This window comes from Homarus americanus, unplaced genomic scaffold (genome assembly GCF_018991925.1).
Source record: "Homarus americanus isolate GMGI-L3 unplaced genomic scaffold, GMGI_Hamer_2.0 scaffold45698, whole genome shotgun sequence".
In the NCBI taxonomy this organism is placed as follows: domain Eukaryota; kingdom Metazoa; phylum Arthropoda; class Malacostraca; order Decapoda; family Nephropidae; genus Homarus; species Homarus americanus.
Window position 1 is genome coordinate 4,321,256 of NW_024735554.1, and position 22,946 is coordinate 4,344,201.

Here is a 22,946-nt window from a genome sequence, read left to right on the forward strand (position 1 = left end):
TCGTTTGTAATTCACTTTAAAATGGCTGGCAAGCTTAAAAGTGAGAGTTTTGTGGTGCTGAGAAGAAAAAGACACCCCCATTTTAGATTTTTTATATGTACCCGTAGTACTGTATTATTTAAGCATTTTCGACTTACGACCTGGATTTGGGTCCCTAACCCCGTCGTAAGTCGGGGAGGAGCTGTACAGTAAAGTAAATTTTTCAACTGCATCAATAAGAGTGTGGGAATTCTAAGCTAAGCAGTCTAGGGGTGTGTGAGGTATGTAACTGTTCACACAACGTAATGATAGGCATGAGGAAATTAAGGTCACCTATAAATAATCAGAAAGAGAAAATGAAGGACTAAGTAGAGTGAAGTGCTTCATCTACCTGACGTACAGGGTGATCCAAAAGTCTTTGTGCACCTGCAATAATTAACAATGTAGGTATAACAAGGAACATCTATATTGTTATTTATTACAGGGACTCTTCCATCCACACAGGCACACTTACTCTACAATATGTGGGAGATGGAGAAGGAACAAATTAATAGCCAAGAATAAGCAACATGCAATAAATAAATACAATAAAAGGAAAGTTGATAAACGATATACAGGAGGAAGTTCTAGATGGCATTAAATTTATGCTAGAAAAAAAGAGAGATAAATATTCATAAGTAAATATGAAGAAAATCAAGAACAATATGGTTTGAAAGGTAAGATAGATTTTGTGGACAAGAAATATACTCCAACAAGAAGGAGAGGAAGATGTGCAAGGACAAAGCTACTGCTCAAATATAATCAATATACAAGTCATCAAAACCAGTATCCATATTTGTGTAGCTGAGTGACACAGGGATTAGAGGAGAGAACACTGATAATTTAGTATGGTGTTTGTCAATATTGGGGAAACATTAAACATCAACTCTTACATCACATCAATCCTGAAGATGTGCTACGTCCAGGCTCCATAAAGCATTAGCAACACTGATATGTAAATATTAACTGAAGATATGTATATCATCTGCAGATTACCAATTCACTACAATAACAGAAGTACGGTAATCTGTCACGTTCTCGTAATCAACAACAATTGCTTCCTGCACATAACATATCCACAATCAAATCTTACCATTTCGAGTTCTTCTTTTTCAAAACTTGACTCCCCCTACAAATGTAAAATAAGTGACAGAATGAGTATTGGTGGTTGACTTAAATGTTAAACATTAACAACCATAGAATAAAAGTCTTTTTCAAGGTTGGAGAAAATAATTATTGTACGTATTAAAGAATATTTAATATATTTTATGTAAGGACTTTACAACCTAAATTTTTATTTTTTTTAAATACCAGTGAATTTACTCTCATATCAGTTGTATTTCAATGCATTGCATCCTGCTTACCAGCTTAGTTCGAGACAATTGCAGCAAGTATTCCGTCTTGCCTTACCAGTATAGTACAGGTCTATCTTGATTTAGATAAGGTTGTACAATGTTCTTCAAAGTCACATCATAAACCAAATAATCGTAAATCAAATCATATTCATCCATTAATGATATACATTAGGAAATACATACTGTACAAAACCAAAATTTCCAATGACACTTTGCAACACAGCCTAAATTTCTGCATTAATAAAGAGTTGAAAATGCAATACTGCACACATTGGCAACAATTTCATGAAAAATAACTTTTGTATTTATTTATTATTTGCCTCAATCAACTGAGATACTCCTGAAACTTTACCAATGGCTCTTGTCTTTTTAACAGTCTCACTATGCCTTATCCCCTCCAACTTAACATCTGAAGTGATACCAATAGGGACATTGCTGTTAAGGTCCTCATTTTACTGACTGGATACTTTCCTGACATTACTAAATAGAGTACAGTTTTGCTTGCAATAACTAGATTCAAAAGATTGAATTGGCTTATAACAATTCTGTTATGACAAGTTGTAGACAACAAAACAGGCCGGAACATACTAGGTATGTGTAATTAATTTTCTTCAGATATAATGGGTAATGACATGTTTTCCACCCAAAAAAATATAATAAAATTTAAAGGACACCGTAAAACTGAAAAAATCATTTACTATCATGAAAGAAATAAAAAATCTTAAATAGTTACCATAAATCAAGGTACGTACAATATACAGTACCTGTACTTGTCGTCCTCTCTGGGAGCACCCACAGGATGCACCACTAATAACAATAATAGTACAGTACCCGTACTTATCTGTTATGAATAATAGAATGTCAAAAAGCTGTCCTCATATATAAGGGACACGTTTTTAACCTCGTGTCAATAAAGTTAGTGTCTAGTTCACGAGCAACTTTCTGTTCAGCCCTTCCTTTCATTAGCCCGGTCTTGACTGGAGCACAGGAGCATTGTACTGAGTTATAATTTCTGTTCTTATGTCATACTTGAAAAGAACAGACTATAAAAAAAAAAAATAATAATAATAATTTAAGAGGCCTTCGAGCTATAGTAAGGATGTAAGTCCCTCACCACTTTCAGTGACAGTACAGTATTGTATATACAGTATTATATGTGTGTGTGTATGAATGAATGTGTGTATGACTGTATATGTGCAGATGCATGAAAATTTTTGTAAATATACACATATGTATATAAAATTAAGTACGTGCATGCACATGTGGGGTCATGTGTATACACATGTGAATTAATGGGCAGTTAAACACACATTAAAAATATATTAGAATGGCTATTACCATAATAATGGACATAAAAAGTTTTTAAGGGGGAAATATCATGACAAAATATACTGAATGCAAAGTGAAGCCAGAATTTCTTGATTATTCATTAGCTATGATAATTCTCACGAGTGACTCATCTGTATCATTAGAGGTTGTTACACAGTACAGCCACTGTTTTAATGGTTAAGAGAAGGAGGGTTATCAACACTGCTCACACAATTTTGATAATTCTTCCTGGATGCAGTATAGTATAGAGATGGAGGGAAGTTGTAACCTGGATGGAAAGAAAACATTTCTACCTTTTTCATTATTAAACATTAACACACTATACTGTACATCATAAACTTAAGAAATAAGAAAATGCTTTACCATTTACTACAGTTAAAGAGAAGTTTTGAAATACAGTATAAGATTTTTCTTCTCATTAATATCTCATTAAAGAGGCTCTTGTTCCCAAATGACAAACTGGGGCCAATTTAAACAATTATTAAATTAAAACACTAAAATTCAGTTGAGTCTGAAGATGGTAAGACCAACATTTACAGAATCTAATCACTAGTTTATGTTACAGTCAACACAACATAAAGGTAAATCCAGGGCATAAAATTCATTACTTGTAAAAACAATGACACTGATAAGCAAAACATGGCTAACTTGACCAAGAACTGTGCAACAATGACATCAAATTATTATGATGATGACAAATTGTGCACGTCTGGAGGAAAATGTCATACATCAATACAAATGGTAGACCTCTGAAAAACTCCAAACCCCAAAGTGCTCTTCTACAAAGTATAAGAACTACATAAGCTAATCCTTCATATCAAGAGAAAAAAACTCCTCAAACTCTGGGAAATGCACAATAAATAAGACCCTCCCACAAGAACCTAAATTCAAACTTAAACACCCGTAAAATAACACGGAAGAATGTCAGATGTAGGGCTGGATTCTTAAGAACTTTAATAAGTGATAAAATTTTTGCTTTCCCAATGTAACAACAGCATAGTAAAGTCTGTGGGCCTCTGCATGCATTTATGAGTTAAAAAGTTGAAGAAAGAAGTAGGAAAAGACTGTAATGCAAAAGTACAAGTAAATACAAAAACTGGAAAAATGCTGTCAATACAAGTGTAATAATCAAGTGTGACAATATAGTAGACCACTGAGGGAAGAAGGACCACTACCAGTACTCTCCCATGGTAAGTCCCCAGAGGCAGCAGAGGACAACAGCTCCGTCACCTACACATCTTTGATCACAAACTCGGGAGAGAATATATGAATTTCTTACCAACTGCTTCAAACTCATAAAAAGATTACCTAACTCTAAAAATAATGGGAAACACATAAAATATACAATACATAAATATGATGCCTCAATGAACAACGGCTGTTAATGAAAAACTAACTTTGACTTTACATCTAACTGACAAGATGAATCTAAATCAAACTTTCCAATGCTTGCTTCACCCTCTCAAGGAGACGAAGATCACAGCCATAATAACCCACTACCACGCAGCAGTACTTAATGCACGTTACAGTCAATTTTAACCAAAACAAAGCAAAAAATGATAAAAATTTAGGTAAGGTAAAATTCAAGACTACATAGACAACAACAGTTTTATCGAGTGACAAAAAGCAAGTGGCATGCAAGTACTGGTTGTGGCTCTTTCAGACTCCAGCACCTACTTGACACATGGTCACTCTTCCCATGCTCTGAGGCAGCTAGATCTCTATACCCATCACTGGACCTCAATACATAATTCTAATCCCATGTAAAGACACTATGATCTAACCGACAAAACAAGAAAAAGAAAAAAAATCTAAATTACATGGATTACAAAAAGAAGTACCAGTATACACAAATATATGAAAAATTAATAATAATAATTAAAATATATATATAAATGTAAATAAAAGAGGACCCATTACATACAAAAAAGTAATGATATAGAGTATCTGTAAATATTTACCGTAAGAGTACCTTAATATAGTAGTTCTATAGTAAACGGACATACATCCATTCAATATAAATTTACAGCTTACCTTTTCTCCATATTCTGAATCAGTTATCATGTCTTTCAAAGTCTTCAGAACCTGAATGCATAACTTTTCATCCTTTTCTTCAAGTAACTTTTCACAGTGCCGAATTAACCTGCAAATAAATAAATACTGTACATAAATAATTTAATAAATAAATAAACCTTAAAACCAAGCAAAAAGGTACACAGCCAAAAACAATGTCTGAGTAACAATAACATGTTATAATTAAGAGGAGAAACACCTTCAAGATAAATATGTCCACTGCTCCTGAACCATACACTCTGCTAGGTAACAGTACAGTTTACCAATGCACAGTTGTCCACGTATGTAATGTTCCTCACCTCACAGGCAACTTGGTACATGTGGCAATACTGCAAAGTCAAGGGACCCCAACTGGTGGATGGCAGGGCGGAGGGGGTGAATATCACTGCAGTGTTGACACATGTACTGAGTTGCCTGTGAGGTGAGGAACATTACATATGCAGACACCTGTACTATACCCCCAAGAATCCTAAGTTCCATGAAGAGAATATTTTAGAAAGTAGACCACCCTTGTTATATTGTAATCTGATATTATCCTTTGCTTTCATTATTTACTGTCTCAACATTCTCTGGCAGCTTGCATCTCCATCTTTGCCTCCTTATATTAGTCACATCATAATATTTACTTCTGTCCTTAACCACACCTTTATGTTTGAGACTTTAATATAAGTGAGCTCCTAAGCATCATGAGGAGTGTGACCTTATACATATGTTGTTATCCGCAGGTTACTTCTTTTGTCATCCTGTTTTTCCTTCCTCCTCCAGCTGATAGTCTTTTATTACAAGCTAAAGAGGTTTGAGAGACTTACCTGGAAATAAAGCCACCATTTTTACACTTGATGCTTGCTTCACTATCTGGTCTGAACAGTTTGTGTGGCTGATAGAGTATGTCCACCAAAACAGAGAGTTCAGCTGAAACTAGTGGTCGAAGCTCTGCCTCTAAAACTGATACAACAGAGTTGAAGTCTTGTTCGATGACGAGGTGGTCCATTCTTCCAGACAGCTGTAGAGGGAACAGATAACAGTAGATGACATCATTAAATGAATCGTTCACACAAATCATCTAAAACTGTAATGGTGATGAGATTTCTGTACAAAATTACTATGTTGGCATGTGCAGGTTTGTCATGTAAGGATACTGTACTTAAGACAATAAATATTCATGACTGATGGAAGAGTACAGTACTGGACAGTGAAATATGAAAACCTGTAAAATGTTTAATGTTGTAATTTATGATTCCTCACAACCTGTGATGTTTAAACACACGAGGCATCCTACAACTGCCATAGTTGTCATATTCATAAAGTAATTATCATAAACAGCATACAGTACTGTACAGCATATAAACACATGCCCAAGATAAAAACTAGTTTTTTAATACAGTGTACAGTATTAATATGATCTATATTTGAAAAATAGAATTTGAATTTCCATCAGTAAATCAACATATTTAAACTTGGTGTAACAGGCATAACCCCAAGAGAACAGTTTACAGTATTAAGAAACATGCATATATTTTAATTTATTTAGATTATTAACAGGCATCTCAAACTATTTACAGGAAGAGTTATATTTTATTTGTTTATAAAGAGAGATAAATATTTTTGGATAAGATTCTCCAAGACTCATCCACTTCACAAACAATAACAAAACAGCTGAATACTGAGAGTTGCAAAATCTTCAATTCCTGTTTTCCAGAAAAAAACACTAGGTACCTCTCATAACAGTGGTTAACCTGTTCAGAGCATTCTAGGTCAATGACCGCACCTGTGTATGGTAACAAGGCTACTCAGTTAATCTGTCTGTCTGTCACAACTATCATCACCAAGCATAGATCAGGAGCAAAGGGAAGGGGGTCCTCCAATGCCAACCGGCATTTATCACATTGAGGTGTCTGTCCTCCGATTCAATTTCTGGTTAATCTGCTACTTTGAAATTCAGTTCCAGCGAACTAATTATAAGCCCAAGGGATTAGGCAACTCATGTACTGCATCAGCAAGCTTGCAGGTTTGCCCCCAGGATAACCATAAAAGCTCACTCATGTTACTGGACTATACGGTACTCCCTACATCCAGTAAAATTAGAGACCAAAGGATAGGATCTCGTGTGGTGTTGGAGAGCTTTGTCTCCTCAATTCAAAGTATAAAAAAAACATCAAAACATTCAACATTAATTATCTTAACAGAACATATCCAGCAATGCACATTTGTGGGGCTAACTCACTGCTTTACTCTTGAGATGCTTCCAAGTCACTGTTCTGATGAGCTACACCCAATAGTGCTTTCACTGCAGTAAACACCCTCCAATGGCCTACAAAGACATACGAGAGAGACCATGCCACTTCTGATAAAATTACAATTCCAAGAAATTCTGTCTACTAAAACACATTTATACCCAAGATCATCACTCCATGGTCTGACTAGGAAAATACATCAAAGTATGATTTCTTCATTCCTCTTCTCAATTTGCACTGATAACATGATGATGAGATCAACAACTTCCTACAATGATGACACTTACATGTGCAGTATTCCCACCCAACTATACCTGGTGTCACAATGGAACCTGGCACTTGGCTTTTAGGGGAAAGCTGCTCTGGAGCATCCACACTGGCTGGTGGCCAGTTGGGAGCTAAATTTTAAAAGAACTGTGACCAAATAATCATGCGGGAGGATTAAAACCTTATTGTGATAAGTGCTGGTGAGCCAGACTCCGATCTAGTTTACTCTTTTTACCGATTGCAGGAAACCTCTGAACCTGATTTTCATTTGGTGGCGATGGGTGGAGGACAAGACGATCAAATTATCTAAAATAGATTAAACAATTACCCTTGTTGCCACAGAGGTGGTGATCAATGACTCAGAACACCACAATGGAGAGAAACACTATTGCAAGAGCCAAATGGCTTTACGGTGCATGCTACAAAAATAAACATGGCCAAAGTACACACGAACATCACTCAAATTAACTTCATATCAGATAATAAGGAGCAATACAGTACAGTACTGTATAAATAAATTAAAGTTCCAAAAGTACTTCCAAGGACTTAAAATTATGATCTTGTACTTTGGCAAAGCAATATATATAAGATGTTTATCTGGAGAAAAATAAGTACACAGTACAGTATGATACAGGCATAAAGAATTCAAATTTTCTAAAATACAAATGGAAAGGCTTATTTAAGAGAGAATTATAAGACTTCATATAATACAGACTATCTAATGTTATACACATGTATATACTCTTAGGAAGAGGTTTAACTTGGGATATTCTGTAATGAGGCTCAACATGGTGGAGTGTAGATAACAAACAACACTAATAATGGCTGAAGACAACACACTAAGGAAAATGAAGCTCAGTGCCCTGATGAACAGTGAGGAATAGTTGTTAACAAGTAACATCTGAAAGTTTAAGAATCTGGAAAAAATAAAGAAAATTGAGAGAAAGTCTGGAAAAGATTAACAAACTTTTCAAAGAAAATAGCTTATAGTAGTAAATGGTGAACAAAGATACTACTGTAAAAATATTCTGAAAAGAAAGAAGTAGTAAATATTGAAGAACTGAAATTTGTGGAGAATATTTTAAGCAACTGATTAGAGCAGTAACAACCGAAACATCAAAACACCAGTGAAACATAAGGCAATTAATGAGGCGGTGTGGAGTAAAAATGAGCCACTGTCAGTACCATATTTACTCTTGTCAACTGATATTTTCATATTGTTAACATTTGCATATTTTATCATCCTTTCCACAAATAATTCAGTCAACATGGATGAGTGCAAAGGCTCAGTGGAGTTTATAAATGTTATGTAATGGACTCTGGCCTATCTCTTGTTAACCCACTGTAGACCTAGGGTGTTCTCCAGAGTCATTATTTACCTTACAGCCAAAAAAATGCTAAAGAGTTTCTCCATACACAAATTACAGATCTGAAAAGTGAAATTGGGCTGGAAACATCTTGTGACTTGAAGCCTTAAATCAGATGTGAAGAAGGAATAGTGGACATAAAAGGTTTACACTAGATAGAAAAGAGGAGAATGAAGAGCAGAGAGCACTGAGAGAACACTAGTGGAGAAAAAGGTGTAGAAAGAGGATAATGTACAAAAACAGATAGGTACCAGAATCACATGGTAATGAATAAGGTGTGCCATGCTTGTTAGAGAACATGACAAGATAACCGGCTCAAGCTCTTTTATTACATTCATCATTACAATATACATCAGGGGCATAAAACACAAATAAAAACATTGACAAATCTTATTGAACAATTTCATCTCATAAATCCAGGTTAATTGACATGTTCTAAAGTCTCGGAAATGAAATCTACAGCAAGAGGGATACAGTATATATATCAGTACACATGTATTTATATAGGTCTTTATGTAATGAACAATATAAGTACAGTACAGTATTACTAGGCTGTTGGAATTACAGGTATTTTTGGTATATAAAGTACCTACAGAGGGATACAGTATATATATGAAATACAGCTGCTGATCCCGTCAACGGCTACCTAATTCCTACGTCCGCTACCGTAAAGCTTAGAGAGGAAGAACCTACAGACAAGATGTGGATAGATAATTATTCCTTGACCTGAACCATGTAAAGCAGGAGAGATGGCAAGCACAAAGCAAGATGTCATTCACTTTACTTTCTTGGCTCACCTGATCTCCATCATCTTCTTCGTACATTAAGTCATTGCAAAGCTACAGGGAAATGCAAGAACATCAGTCTTTAACATCCCCCAAGTCTGCCTCTCAAACACATTCTCATCAACAGTCACAAAACTAATAAAACACAAAGCCTCATTCCACACTGATGAAATAATTACCTTCTATATAACACCCCTAAAAATGATGGATATATACAACATGAAACAATATGGTAAAGCTCTGATACATACCACCATCAAGCACACCCTTCTTATATACTGGTACTCCCTTTATTATACAGTACTGTCCTTTAAACTCAAGAGACTGCTGACTTCAATCAAAATTCACAGCTTATATAAACTAGTACAGTAGCTGCCACTGTCATGAATTATTTTTTACATGTTAGTTATTTATCTGGTGCAAAAACATGTGAAGAAAATTAATGTTATTCAGATATTTTAAAATCTCTCTCACGGCTGATGTCATGTCAGTTATAAGTCGACTCTTGGCACAGCCATTCTAGTGAGGCATTTCACTGCTAAAATTTAAGTTACAGGTAATTATTAATCTTTTGGCACATACAGATAAAGCTTCTTATGTTTGATTATGCATTTTAGTGTACAACAAAAGCTATGCAAGGCATTAAAATTATTATAATGGGGAATAAATTTCTGTAATGGATCATAATTAGTATTGCCTGAAACCAAACTCCTACTGTCTAAATACTCAATGAAAAACTTTATTAATTCAGCAAATTATTAATCATTAGAAAAGTACGGTTTTAGGCTTAATTATGCATTTAATAAACAAATGATCCTGTAAGAGGTGTAATACAGTGTACAGGAGTAAAGTAAACACTGCAGTAATGTATGGTGTGTGTGTGTGTGTGGTCCCTAACCCTCTTCCCATTATACAGTGGATTCACATTTGAATTCATGTAACCCCTGTACCTTTTGTACCACAACCACGATATCACTTAAAAATCAATACATTTAATTCTAACAACCTTTTAAACCATGACTCCAAAGAAATCTCATGTACTGTACCGACCTCCGTTTGTAAATTATGGCCACCTGAGTAATTTTACATACAGGTATTATCATGTTAAAATTTTTCCCTTATTACACAAATTCTTTCACCAGTGATTAGTTTCTTTGATGATGCTGCATTTGTTGTCATATCATTGCCTCATTACAACAAACAAAATATCCATGTCAATAGTAGCTGTAAACCTCCTCACCTTTTCACAAATTTCTTCAAAATTAATTGTTATGATAAAAATCTGGTTAACAAAAACTGCATCCTTCTAAAGGTCTTCTGAGTTGCTTTGGAAGAATTGGTTTTACATCTAGTAATTAAAAAATATCCAGAAAACAAAGACTTACTCGCAACCAACACAAGGGTAACTTAGCCTGACAACCAGGAAGTAATGTGAATTCCAAGTCTGTGAAAGCAATGTGCTATTTAAGCCACCAAAATAAAATGATCGAGACGTAATAAAAGAAATAAAACAATGTACTGTACAGAGAAAAGTAATAAACCTTACCGCTGTAACTATTGACATCGGTTACAATCAACAACATGTAAGCTGTTCTTCAATTTACACAATGTCTTCACATATAGAACACAAAAACTCTTGCACTGTTTCCTTGTGAAGACACTCTAGCTGGGGTAGTGTTCTTAAACAGTGAGTGGCTTACCAAGGTTCAATGGCCATGGAAAAACTTCACCGAACACACTCCAAATTTCATCATACTGAATTATGAAATATTTACCAAAGTATACAGCATGTTTGATTAGCAAGACTGTGATAAAATACAATATCTTTCATCCAGTACTACCATAAAAACTCCAACATTGTCTTATAACAACACTGCACAACAAAACTTATAATTAAGTTATAAAATGAAAAAAATAGTTGAGTGAATAATTAAAAAAGAATACTGTACACTTCATAATGACAAGGAAGGAGAATCAGTCCTTCTCTTCATCACTCTGAGTTCTTCACTGTATAAAAATCATCAGCATGGCAGCCGCAGTTTCATTTTCTCTCTTGCCTCCTACAACTTATTATTTATTAAGATTTCCCATCACTCTTAGAGATTACAGTAATTTATAGGTTTTCTTCTACATATTCTTAAGAGCATTACCCACAATCTCTTCATTCTAAGTTACTAAAATACTCACTAATTTTATGAAGCTAAACGTTTCAAGCACAAAAAAAAAAATCCAGAAAAAATTCCTATTCCCCCAATATATATTTCCTTTCATTTGATATATTAAAATACAGATTACTTTACTTACTGAGGTGGAGGAGGCATCGCGTCTCGTGGTTCGGTTGCTCCACTTTGAGGCTGTACGTGTCATGATACTAGTGGTACGTTGTGACATGCTCACTACCTGTGCCTCAAGATCGACTGGGATGGAAATATTGTGTTTACGAGCTGAAAGAAAAAGAAATAAAAATTAATGTCATTTAACTTTTTTTTTTTAAGTGTGATGAAATGTGGTAGGTACAGTTTCAGAAAAAATTCCCTGAACACTGGCATCTAACTCAGGGTCATATAGTATATGATTTGTTTACATCTACTAATGCTGCTTTTCATCACATATTATGCCAGAACCACACAACAGGGAAAAAAATCCTTAATACAAAGAAAAATCTATTACACTGAAATTCCAATCCCCTCACCTAATGATCCTCAAGTACTTACAGGCCAGATACTGCCAACTGTCTAGGGAATTCTATCTGCAACTGCAAGTAAGGCTGTGAGTCCTATGAAGGGAAACACAACTGACCTATACACAAGTTAGACCTGCCCACTACACCGGGGAGAAGAGACCAAGATGTGTGATTTAACTGTGAAATAAGAGGCGAAGAGTTGTAAGTGGAAGACAAGATGTAAGGATCCTATCAACAATTCTGCTGCAAAATTCCTCCCATTAACCAAACAATAAGGATAAATAAGATAAATAAATAAACAAAGTCATGTGCTTACCAACTTCTGTGAGTGTTTTTATGCAGTTCTCTACGTTGACTCTCTGATGTCCCATGACGGCCTGGCTCACCCTGTACACAGCATGGAGAAGCTGCACGAACACTGGCTGCCGCGTCTGAGTTAACAGATCCGGGGCAACAATGAGATGTAGGTTGGTGCAGTTATGGGTTAACTGAGGATCAAGCAAACTACACCACATGTTTACTCTTAAGAAACAACAAGTTTGTCCTTTGTCACTCACTCACTTTTATGTTCAAACATCAGCAAATATACCATTAATATATATGTGTGTGTGTGTGTGTGGGTTTTTTTGGGAAGAATTAGCCCACCGGCACAGGTCAAACGACCCACAACGGGGTCTGGGGAAGAAGAAAGAAATTGAAAATATTGAAGATAAAGGTTATACAGTACCCTACTGTATTAATCTACACCACAAAGATGCCGGAAAACCAGCTTTTTAAAGAGAGACAGATTGTATAAGTATAGAAACACAGAAGAAGGAAGAGCATTCCACAGTTTGGCTGTGTGAGGAAAGAAGGAGGTACTATAACGGGTTATTCTCGTGTGACCAACATCCACAGAGAAACGGTGGGCACCGCGGGCAAGATGTGTGTTACGAAGCCCACGGCCTTGCCGGTGGTACACAGGATGCCAAATCCACCAAAACTTTGCCCGTTAAAGTACCTGTAAAAGAGAGAGAGAGTGAAGCAACATTGCGAAGAAGAGAAAGGGAAGAGAGATTGTCGACTAAAGGAGGAGAGTTCATAAGACAAAATGCCTTTGATTCCACCCTATCTAATAGTTGAACAGAAGAAGAGCCACCCCAGATATGAGAGCAGTACTCCAAGTTAGGATGAATGTGTGTGTGTGTTTTGTGATGTGTTTTGTTTTGTGTGTGTGTAAGTATATATGTATGTATGTGTGTGCTACACACACAAATGTATGCATGCACACAAACACACATGCATATGTACATGCCAATGCATATAACCATCAACCCAACACCACACACATACCTTCATACGTAGCACCATACTCTACGAATACAAATACATTACAAACTTTCACAAATCAAAATAAAAACACACACACAGGCACAGGTGTACAAACACACATACACACACTCACACACAGGCACAAACTCACACACAAGCACACACTCATACACACAGACACTCACTCATACACACAGGCACAGGTGCACACATGGGTACACATATATACATGCACATACATACACACACACACATATATGCAAGTATATACACACTTCTCTCTCACTCTCATTTGCCCTTAAAACTCCCTATACAGTACGGTACAAAAAGAAACATCATGGCAGTGCTTTATCTACCTATCGACATAACTAGCCAGTGAGGTGAAGCATGTTAAAAGATATTTGTTAATTTTGCAGATAGATACATCTTAATAAAGAACATATCTAAACCTTTTAGTTAAACAAAGCACTATACAGTACATGTATTTCTAGTTATATCAATACCATTAATGGATAAACTCAGTAACACACACAACAGTGGAAAGCCATTTACTTACATGGAGTTTCATTAATCATATAATAATAATCAGAGACAAGAGGGTACGCTGTAAAGTCATGAATCTGACCAATTTATTTACATGTTTTTTTTTTATTTCAGTAAAAAAATTCAAGTATATTTTTTTGTTTTGTTTTATACTGTTCTTTGTTACTAACATAAGTAAATCATTAAATGTTTATCTGCATAAATATAATACACAATCATTAAGGTCATTATTAATACAAGAACACTAGCAAAACCAGTCATCATTTTGGACCATGCAATATCTAGACAAATACATACTGATGTATTGTTTCTATTAATCAGTACCATAATGAAACTCACTTCCTCTAGTTATCATAAGCTGGGCTCTTCATGCATAAGTGGCTTAGCCCACCTAACCAACAACCTGGGCATTTTTACTACCCCTAATTTCTATCTATTGTCAAAAATAAAATTGACTACATTCTCTCATTCATTTTAAAATCTTATTTAATAAATGTTATTAATTTATCTTCTGATTTCATAGACAAAATTTCCTAGTGACAGCCTCATAAATCATGCCCAGCCATTCTCATCATTTGGAAATACATTCACCTTTATCTGTTATTCAATTATATTCAACACTCCAGACTGACTTCATATATTTAAGTGTACATTAGTTTTTAAAAGATGTTTTCTTTTAAAAGCTAAGATTTTATAAATAATGCTTCACAACCTTAGCTGTTGGAGCACCTTTAAAAAATCTATCACTTCTTATCTCAAAAACCACTTTTCCTTCATATATGAACATTTATCAGAAAATAAACATAATGTCTTCCCAAAACATACCTATACACCCAATATAAACACTGCACTGTACTGCCAAATGTTAAAAAATTTCAAACTTCACAAACATTCTCCTTTCATCCCCAATAAACTCCAAAACATCCCCAAAGGAACTTAACCTATGCCAAAGGAAGCTATGTAAAAAAAAATAAATTGTCTTTGGCTACAGGAACAGCAAGCCAACCAAACCAAGGGGGTGAAGCCCTCTCAAGCATTGTGGGAGTGCCACCATTTTGGTCAAATACGACTGTAAATTAAATCCCGTGATGCACATTCATAATGAATCTCCGTTTTGTCTCGCCTGTAATAAATATCACAAAAAGCAAGATAACAGTAACACATTTCTGAAGACCATGATGGTGGCAGCATCACTATTAAGATTTTGCAATTGGGTCAAATTCTTACAAATTTACAGGCAAGACATATCTGAGTCACACTTGTTTTGGCTATGTTGTCTTACAATTGCCTACAATTTTGGATAATCTTTTCAACTAAGGTTATTAGCTGCATAACGCAAACAATCTAATAACGTATGCAACTCAAATAATCCATTAAAAGGTCGTGTTGTCCAAATGAAGACACAGTAGTTCCTTTTGCATCACTCCGCCTCGCCGGGTTTAACGAATTAACTTTACCACAAGCACTTCTCATAAGCATAGCCGTATATTCACCATCTGACTAAACGGCAATCCACTGTATTGGAAAGTTTTTATGCTGGGTTAAAACAAACTTGTTTCCACACGTACAAGACCTGTTATTATACTATTGAGGGATAAACAAAACGCCACAAGATATATATACAGCTCACGACTACTTTGAAGTACATTATAGATTTTATATTAATTAGGGATTAAAAAGGTTACTTTTCCTATATAGTCTATTCTAATGTAAAAAAAATTCCTCATCACAGTGTTTCAAAAGAGGCAAAGGCCACTCAAGGTGAAAACAGAAGGGTAACATGCGAACAACCTCAATATGATGAACGAGGATTCAACAAAATACAAAAGCAAACTGGTCAAACCAAACAATAGCTAAACAATGCTAAAATACCTGCAAAGTTCTAGAATGAAGCAGCAACATAAATACAAATAGCAAGCCTGGAAACTTAACAGCTGGCAGCACAGACAGATAAAGAGAGTCATGATGAGCATGCATACTTCTGAATTGTACTGTTGAACATAAGGCTGTCCCCAGAAGTCGCGAGCCTCGTCCAGGTATTTCTGTAAGCAGGTAAAGTGCATGCATGCAATAAAAATTAACCAATCCACCAACAGGCCAAATCCTGAGGAGTATTTCAGAGGTCCAGTACACAGGTTATATTTGTTAGGCTTTTTACCCTCTTTTACTCAAAGGTTTAGTTTACTGGTCAAGCCATAGCTGTCTTTCCTCTCGTCTTAAACATAAAAAAACAACAATAGAATCCAGTTATTGATAACATATACAGTACAAAGGGTACATGAATATAGTTGTTAATTCAGAGGAAATATAAACTGAGTAAAATTTCACTGGCAGTAGATTTGTGCCATAACAGTACAGAGTTACATCTAGCTTTATCAAAATCAAACAAAATGAAACCCATAAAAAATTTGTAATAAATAATTATTATTTCAGATTAGAAAATTACAAACAAGTTCATAATTATTATATGCCATTTCCCACATGCAAAACACAAAGACAAAAGCAACATCTCCCCCAAACACTCTGCTCACCACATGTCCCCGCATAAATATAATTAAATTTTCATTCTCAAAACACATGACCTACAGTACAAAATCTTATATCATATCTAGCATCACATATATGATGCAGTTTCTAAATGTCTAAATTACCATAACAAGACTACAGTACAGTATATTGAAATGGAAAACAAATAAGGTGGCTACTCTACTATTTTCAAAGGATAAGCAACTTCCTACAGTTAAAGAAGGTGGAACATGCAGAATCTCTTCCAAGTATTTTGGTTACTATACATTTTGATTACCCCATACTGCACATTGCAATGTTAAAATAATCTCAAAGATATCTACAATATTGTAAAAAAAAATAATAACAAATAAATTGCGCTTTGGCAAACCTATATCCCAAGGAAAGCAATAACTTGGTGTAAGACGATACAGGATATTAAACAAAATTTAACTACCCTCAGCAAATTAATTCACCATTATGAACGATATTAAGGTTAGGACAAAAATGAAAGACACAATAAAGACTAGAGGTATTCCTCAGTTAACACGGCAGATATATTCTTAAAAATGATCCCAGAGGAAAATGTGCTAAAGGTGAGAGCCGAGTATTTGAGGGAGGAAGTACAAAGGAAGGATGAGTATAAGGTACCCCAAAAGGGACTCTGCTGGGGTAGTCTGTATGTATTATGGGAAATGGCACATGAGTATAAGTTTCCTCAAAACACACACACAAAAGACAATAGGGATAAAATTAAATTTGAGATTTTCTTCAAGTCCGGAATGTAAGCTTTAGAAAAACTTTATTGCAACATCTGTAGTTTGAAGAGATTTTAAATGAGTTTCATATCTTCAAATGCACTATCAAGCTTAATGATACAGATTTATTAAGACATATTTAAGATGACAAACCTAATATGGCAAAGACCCATCTATTTGTCCTGATCTCTGTTACATTTCACCAGTGAACATAGAAATCAGTTTGAAATTTCACAACAGTTCTGTATTTGTCAATGTAATTGCTACTGAGAGTATACCTTTGGCAAACTGGACCCTGAAACTTGTATCTACACAGCTTTAAGATCAATCAAGTTGGTGCATAGATATGGTACCACAGGGTGTGCTTCTTCCCTTAGTAAGAACTTAATGTCTCTTCATAACAACTGTACTAAATAAAGATATATCACAAGATAATTGATCTGTGCCTATGTTTAACAGTGATAAAAGCATAAGCTCATTTGGTAACCACACCTAACAGCACTTAATGATCTTAAATAACATATAGACTGTAGGTGCAAATTGAGAAAAAATGTGCAGGTGCTTCACTCATCCAGTCATGAGTGCCAACATATGAGTGCCCATCTACAAATACTGTAATCAGAAGGGAAATTCCAGTCATGATGTTGTATATTAGTAATACCAACCAAGAGTTTACACCAATGAGTTATAAATTTAAGGACTTTCAGATATAATTTTGAAGTGATGAATTCCCTACCCTGAGTTCCTAACCATAAGTTACTCACAACAATTTCTGTGTCATGCTCTTCCAACCCTGGATTCCTTACCATGAGTTCCGGGTTTGTTCCCACATGTTTTCTACTAGGAGTACCCTTCCAAAAATGTTTAAGCTGGAGTTCAAAGCTAATTTTGTAGTTTGAAATCCAAGGCAACAATTTCCAACCCAAATTCTCAACTATGAATTCTTCAACATTTAAGTTCACCTCAGATAAAATCATATTTGACTCACAAACTACCATAATGACTTTTAATCAAAGGTCAGTTTGCAGTTACCAACCAAAAGATCCCTGCACTAGTTCCAATATATAAACCTCCCAAAATCTGACATCAATTCAATACAAATTACATAATGGCTGACCTGAACTTTGTGTCAACTTAGTATAAATTACCAGATTATTCCCAAAACTCTAAGTCAACTCCTGTCTTGTTCATCACTTCAACTTTTAGAGTGCAGTATATTTATATCCAAGCTGCCAGTCTGAATTAGTAAAGGAGGCAAAAAATTTCTTTTTTAAATCACTTTTTTCCCAGAAGTTTAAAAGGAAGGTTTAAGATTATACAACCACTGCCCAAACAACATTTAAGAGAGTTTAGGAGAAAAAAAAAACTGTTATAACATTTTTATCTTTACAAGTGATAGTAAAAGCTATCTACCATTCATAACCTGTCCTGGAAAAATAAATTTAAAGACAATAAATGCACTTGTATACATTTTTCCTTTGTAATGAGTCACTTGTGATGTAAGAGAAAACCATGAAACACTGTATTGAAATTTATATATATATATATATATATATATATATATATATATATATATATATATATATATATATATATATATATATATATATATATATATATATATATATATATATATATATATATATATATATAAAATAACAACATCTTAGGACTACACAAATACTGTATTACAATACACAAGTGTTTCTGGAAAGTAAAAACATTAATATAGAAATGTACCACTTACTAATACATGCACTAATTAAGAAAAAGTTAATGATCAAGAAGTAACTCCATTACAAAAGCAAGTTATAACCTAGTTTCTCAGCACAAGACAGCACATGTACTGTGTAATCTTAACTGTGAAAAACAGTAAGAATTTACATAGCTGGTGGATATTTACTATACAGTACAGTACAGTACAGTACTTGTTATACCATTACCCAAAGAATCAATACTCCAGTATTACCTGAAGCTAAAGATCAGTTTGATAAAACATTAAGGGTTATGGTTCATTTAAACTAAACTTAACTTTTGTTATGATAATCAAATTTCTATCAAGTTGCTCAATACACTTTCATATCCAATACAGTACAATATATGTAACACATACAGTACAGAGTATTAGGCGTAGAATCTCCAAGTGTCTCCTATACCTACATTCATCCTTACTTTGATAAAACCTAAACACACAAAATAAAACTTTTTTTTTTTTTTTTTTTAAATATTTATAACAGAGCCAGAGAGGAGCTACCCATGGACATACAATACTGTACCAAGCTTTTTGGAGTTTTCTCAGTAAACCTTCAGCCATGGCAACTGAAAGTAATACAAAAATCATTTACTCCCTTGTGGAAGTCTCAGTTTACCCTAAGACAATGATGTGTGATTAGTTATGATGATGCACAATTCATTCTTTCTACTGTGCAGATGGCACCTCAATAGACAATTATGTAAACAAAGTTCCAGAACTAACTTCATCCTACCTTGAAGGAAATCACCTGGAGTGGATGGGAACTAAGCCACTCCTCCCTGGCTTTGTTATACAATGGGTTTTCAGGATTAAACCATTATAAATATTGTGACCCAACTATTGAAAAGCGAGGAGGTAAAAAGAAGCACCAAGTGCTGTGTGGCATACATCAGCTTCTTTCATAAAAAAAGAGTAACGGGCACTCATCATCAATGTTTACAGCCGTGGATAAAACCCAAAAGGGATGCCACCCCCCAGTACAAGCCCATGTACTAGCACGCTGCCTAACCACGCCAACCCAGATAATGAAGCCGAGACCAGGGGATGGGCACAGCTCTGATGACCCATTTGCCTCTACTGTTGTCTAAGTGCTGGTCAAGGCCTCTGCTAATGTTTAATTGTTGAACAGTGCCTTAGGTAATGCTTCAATACTAAACAGTGCCTCAAATTTTTTTTGAGGCAGTAAGAGCAGAATAGAGAATGTAGAGATGAAATAAAATACCTGAGGTAGTTTTAATGGGAAAATCATTTAGAAAGGACAAAATAATTAAAACATTAAGGTTCAAGGCACAGTACAGGAAGATGAGACACAACATGCAGAAGAAGAATAATAGAATCAGCCACTAAACTACAAATATCTAGGAATAAAGCTGGAGATACTACAGTAGGAACTAGTGAACAGGGTGAGTAGATCTGCTTCTGTAAGAAAGTAATGTAGATGAATATCACCTGATATCCACACTAAACCCTCTCGTGGTCTTTCGACGCAGATTGTGTCACTGAACGCTCTCGTGCTGGTGTGACCCCTCCTGCTCAGCCATATCTCACACTGAGAGTATCCCTCCCATAAGCAGAGACGAGGGAAGTCCAGCCCTATCACCCACCTAAGATCCACCCACTAGCCTCATGGGCTGGCAGATGCATCCCTAAGGGTTCAATTTGGGCCTGGATCACTCTACCCAATATTTACTAAAATTAATAAACCGTTCCTGTTACCAACGCTATTTGCATCAAAAGACTGCGAGGGGTTGAGATTCCCGCCCTTGGCCAGGAGCACCAGAGGGTTAATATAAAGAATGGCATGTGGTTAAGTATTCTCCTTAATGTACTAACTACTGTACCAGCTTTACAATTATCAACCACCAATACAACTGATACTGTATATAATTATGAATAACAGAACACACTGCCCCTTTCTTTTTGTACCTGAAAGTAACTAAAATTATATATCTCCAAATAAAATTATCAACCTCTTTAGAATTCATTTGTTATAGAGCATTTTCTTTATTCCCCCCACTCAGGACCTTGATAATCTTACCTGGATAGTTTGACTTTGATCTGAGAATGGACTGTTGAAGAAGGTTGTGATGATGGTCATGAGTGAGTTGATCACGTAGTTCTCCAGTGCTCTGTCAGAGGTAAATGACAATAATTGTTTAAGGAAAAAGTAAAACCATAATGAATAATAGTTACTAAGTGCATTAACAAATTTGTTACTCAATTTCTAACAATTTAATAAATGTTTGATAAATTAATTTGAACACTTATTTCAAATAAACAGGATGGTTTTGTAAACGTCCGAGACACTTTCGTACGTTGGGATGAAAACAAAGAATACAGCATAAACCAGTGTAACATAGATCCCACAAAACACTTTGTTATAAAACATATGTTTCATTTTGTATTGCAGAAAAATCCTTATGTCAAATAGGGATTTTTTCTGCAATAAAAAATGTAACATTCAAATCAGTGCGTTTGATAAGGTTACCCGATAGTTCACAAGTCACTCATGCAGCACAGATAGTCTTTTATTGGCCATCTTGGATGTGTCAGCTAGTTGAATCACCAAGGCCAGCCACCACCCATGCAACTCTTTTTATCCTGTGTTACCATACAGCTTTCATTTTGTGTTTGTGTCTTGTGTGTAGAGTGGAAACTGGTTGGTTCATGACACTGGGTTCCTGCATCCCTCATAATACTCTACACCTTTCACTAGATTCTAAACAATTAAAAGGGAAAAATTAGTGGTTCACTCCGGCTAAAATTAATAGTTCAGCGACAGATTTTTTCATTGACAAGAAGCCCTGGCAACAAGTAGTGGCCACCGTGGAGGAGATACAACCTTCTCATTTTACAAGAAAACTTTAATTTTCCTTTTCTTCTTCTTTCTCTTTAACTTATTATTATAGGAAGCTCCTTGCAACAACTTCTCTTCAATACAGTATGGTGAAATTCCAAAGGATAATGTGGTGCCAATCATCTTGGTAAATGGCATAATGAGCATTTGTAAGAGCACGTAAAGGGATATATACATAGAAGTGAGGGTGCGTGTAATATTGTGTTTTTGTGAGCGGGGTGAATAAAAATTCTGAACCAAATATTTATTCAGCAAAAAATCATCATACAATTTCACACTGGATCACCACATACATAAACTGTCTTGGTATATAAACAATAGCAAACAAGTCTTATTCAGCAATATATCATAAGGATCATTGTAGTACATTAATTTTGTAACCAGAATGAAGGAGCTGTAATAAATTAGAAAGATTAGAGTACTTGATATAGTCGTTATTATGTAGCAGCTTGTTCATGTCTGAGTAGTTTTATTGCTAGTGCATTTGTTAATCACAAATATGTATCACTGCTCAGAAATTAATGCAGCATAACAAACACTAGCCACTGAAATGACATCCTTCCTCAATTACTGACACTCAAAGAAACTTAAAAAAGTTTGGAATATGCTTTTTTGAAATTATTGTATATTATATTTGATTTCTTACTGTACTGTATTATCTAATATTTTTTACTGTTTACTGTACTTCTAAATATCAGAGTAAATCAAACTTTGATCGGTGTTCTCACTGTATCTCAGAGTTTACGAGTGTTTTGCTATCACTTGTTATAAATCTAGTGATACCATGATTAAAAAATAATTTCCCTGCAAAATAGTGTGACATGTGACTTGGTAGCTTCTAGCCTGGAAGAGACTGCAGTTTTTTTTATAGCCTTCTATATGGGCTAAAGTTGTTTTGTGGATTAGGAGACTAATCTTATGACTATTGACCCTGTTGACATATGTTAGGAATTCTTGGTTAAAAATAAAAAAATCAATGTAGATCGGCTTAGGTTATAAAATTAAATCTAATTATAAATGAAACCATACATCCATTAGTTCATTATTAATACCCATCAACATTTAACATAAAACAATCTAAAGCTACTTAATAAGTTCATTTACTTTA

General features: G+C 34.9%; 1 protein-coding gene across 22 annotated transcripts in view; it reads right to left on the reverse strand.

Moving 5' to 3' along the window:
- The window catches only part of LOC121871416 (inositol 1,4,5-trisphosphate receptor-like), a 136,113-nt gene that overhangs the window by 28,167 nt on the left and 85,000 nt on the right, over positions 1-22,946 (reverse strand). For 14 of the 22 annotated variants that reach the window (XM_042373674.1, XM_042373677.1, XM_042373678.1 and 11 more), the window contains 8 exons: positions 21,020-21,110; positions 15,945-16,007; positions 12,428-12,542; positions 11,733-11,872; positions 9,441-9,482; positions 5,585-5,778; positions 4,737-4,845; positions 1,112-1,147 (listed from right to left, as the gene is read on the reverse strand). In XM_042373674.1, the coding sequence (XP_042229608.1) occupies positions 1,112-1,147; positions 4,737-4,845; positions 5,585-5,778; positions 9,441-9,482; positions 11,733-11,872; positions 12,428-12,542; positions 15,945-16,007; positions 21,020-21,110 (790 nt within the window). The remainder of the gene's footprint in view (positions 1-1,111; positions 1,148-4,736; positions 4,846-5,584; positions 5,779-9,440; positions 9,483-11,732; positions 11,873-12,427; positions 12,543-15,944; positions 16,008-21,019; positions 21,111-22,946) is intronic. The other 8 variants (XM_042373693.1, XM_042373694.1, XM_042373688.1 and 5 more) reach the window with 5 other exon arrangements.